The 1657-nt window shown below is 46.5% G+C and overlaps 1 protein-coding gene and 1 non-coding gene across 2 annotated transcripts; both read left to right on the top strand.

Moving 5' to 3' along the window:
- Nucleotides 1–81: 81 nt before the first annotated feature.
- Nucleotides 82–692, top strand: Pmar_PMAR013546 (Rab7 GTPase, putative; the record flags this gene model as incomplete). Its single annotated transcript, XM_002782484.1, has 5 exons — nucleotides 82–185; nucleotides 233–307; nucleotides 361–453; nucleotides 500–567; nucleotides 614–692. Coding segments are annotated over 5 exons (419 nt in total), but the record flags the coding sequence as incomplete, so codon positions are not given.
- A 749-nt stretch (nucleotides 693–1441) lies between these two features.
- Pmar_PMAR013545 lies at nucleotides 1442–1513 on the top strand. The gene has a single exon. It is a non-coding gene; the product is annotated as a tRNA-Trp (tRNA).
- Nucleotides 1514–1657: the final 144 nt, after the last annotated feature.

Here is a 1657-nt window from a genome sequence, read left to right as displayed (position 1 = left end):
GGGATACTGCTGGCCAAGAGAAGATTCCAAAGTCTAGGTAGTTTGTCCTTTTATCGTAGTGGCTAGTGCTGTTTTCAGGAGTGGCATTTTACCGTGGTGCTGATTGCTGCTGTTTGGTGTATGACATAACTAATCCCAAGAGTTTCGAGAGTCTGGATTCCTGGCGGGATGAGTTCCTCATACAGGTAGCCGTTGGAGATCTCCTTGCTTATATCGAGTATTATCACATCAGGCGTCGCCTAAGGATCCAGAGGAGTTCCCATTTGTGGTAGTCGGGAATAAATTGGATATGGAGGCAAAGCGAAAAGTACTAGGGTTGTTGGCCTCATCGGTGCGCTTGTATCGGGTCATTCTGGCTAGGTATCGAAGGCAAGAGCGACTACTTGGTGCAGATCCAAGGATAATATTCCGTGTTTCGAGACTAGCGCCAAGGATTCCCTGAATGTTGAGCAGGTTCTGTGGGAATCGGTTCTGTCCCATCGTTTATTAATTATATTAGGCCTTCATTGAAATTGCACGACGGGCGCTGCAGAACGAGGCGGCAATGGCTAAGGAGCAGGAACAAATGTGAGATACCAATCATCGATCTATGTTTGATGTCTTCTATTATTAGGTATTTATCCCAAACACTTAACTTGAATAATCCTCCGGCCGACAATCAGAGCTCTAATGTGCAGCAATGCGAGTGCTAGAAGCGTACCATTGTTTACCGTGGTCATCAGCATCACTATAGTGTCGTTTCTCGTTCATAGTACTATTTGTCCTTTGCTACTGCTGCTACTACTATTGTGGCCCATAGAATGACAAGCTGGCTTGATCCTATTTCTCGACAACGATGGCTCTGACGATGTTGCATATATAGTATCTAGTAGTCCCGTCTCAGTAACCAGTAACTTGGATTAGTTGTGCGTCACAATTCCTGGGTCTCATATGGTGATACACAGAGACAAGAAGAGAGATTCCGAGTTTGATATCGCACTGACGCAGTCAAATTGGACGGCATGATCTACGCTACCTCGAAATTTCCGGATACATAGTTTCGACAGTGCGACACATCCTCACAATGTTATTGATCATACTCCTGTTCGACTGCATTCGGCACATACTCTGTGCAAAGTTTATCCTCGAGAACATGTGATGGGGTACAACGTTGTTCAATGCTTTGAACAGGGTCAACGCAATTCAACTCCAGATCAGAGAGTTGCTCGTCTGAATCATGCCGTTATCATACCACCAACTGGGGGTGTAGTAGTTGCTCCACATTGCCTAGAGTGTTTATAGATCGGTTTAAGATGTTTTGACCCTGTTGCGCATCCGACTTCGGATCGGAAGGTTGCCCGGTCGGATCAAGCCGAGACCCTGCACCTGTTTCCATGTATGAAGTGGGGAGTGTAGCGATCACTCTGTCTTGCCTTTAGTGCTTAAATACGATATTCAGTTTGGCCCTGTGGCGCAACGGTAGCGCATCTGACTCCAGATCAGAAGGTTGTCCGTTCGAATCGGGCCGGGGTCACATAGCTAGTTTATTATATGAAGTGAGGAATATAGCGCTCGCTCTGTCTTGTCTTGAGCGTTCAAATATTTTTTTCAGTTTGGCCCTGTGGCGCAACGGTAGCGCATCTGACTCCAGATCAGATGTTGTCCGTTCGAATCGGGC

This window comes from Perkinsus marinus (genome assembly GCF_000006405.1).
Source record: "Perkinsus marinus ATCC 50983 genomic scaffold scf_1104296939654, whole genome shotgun sequence".
NCBI classification, from domain to species: domain Eukaryota; phylum Perkinsozoa; order Perkinsida; family Perkinsidae; genus Perkinsus; species Perkinsus marinus.
The sequence above is the reverse complement of the archived record's forward strand: the minus strand, read 5'-3'. Positions and strand labels throughout refer to the sequence as shown.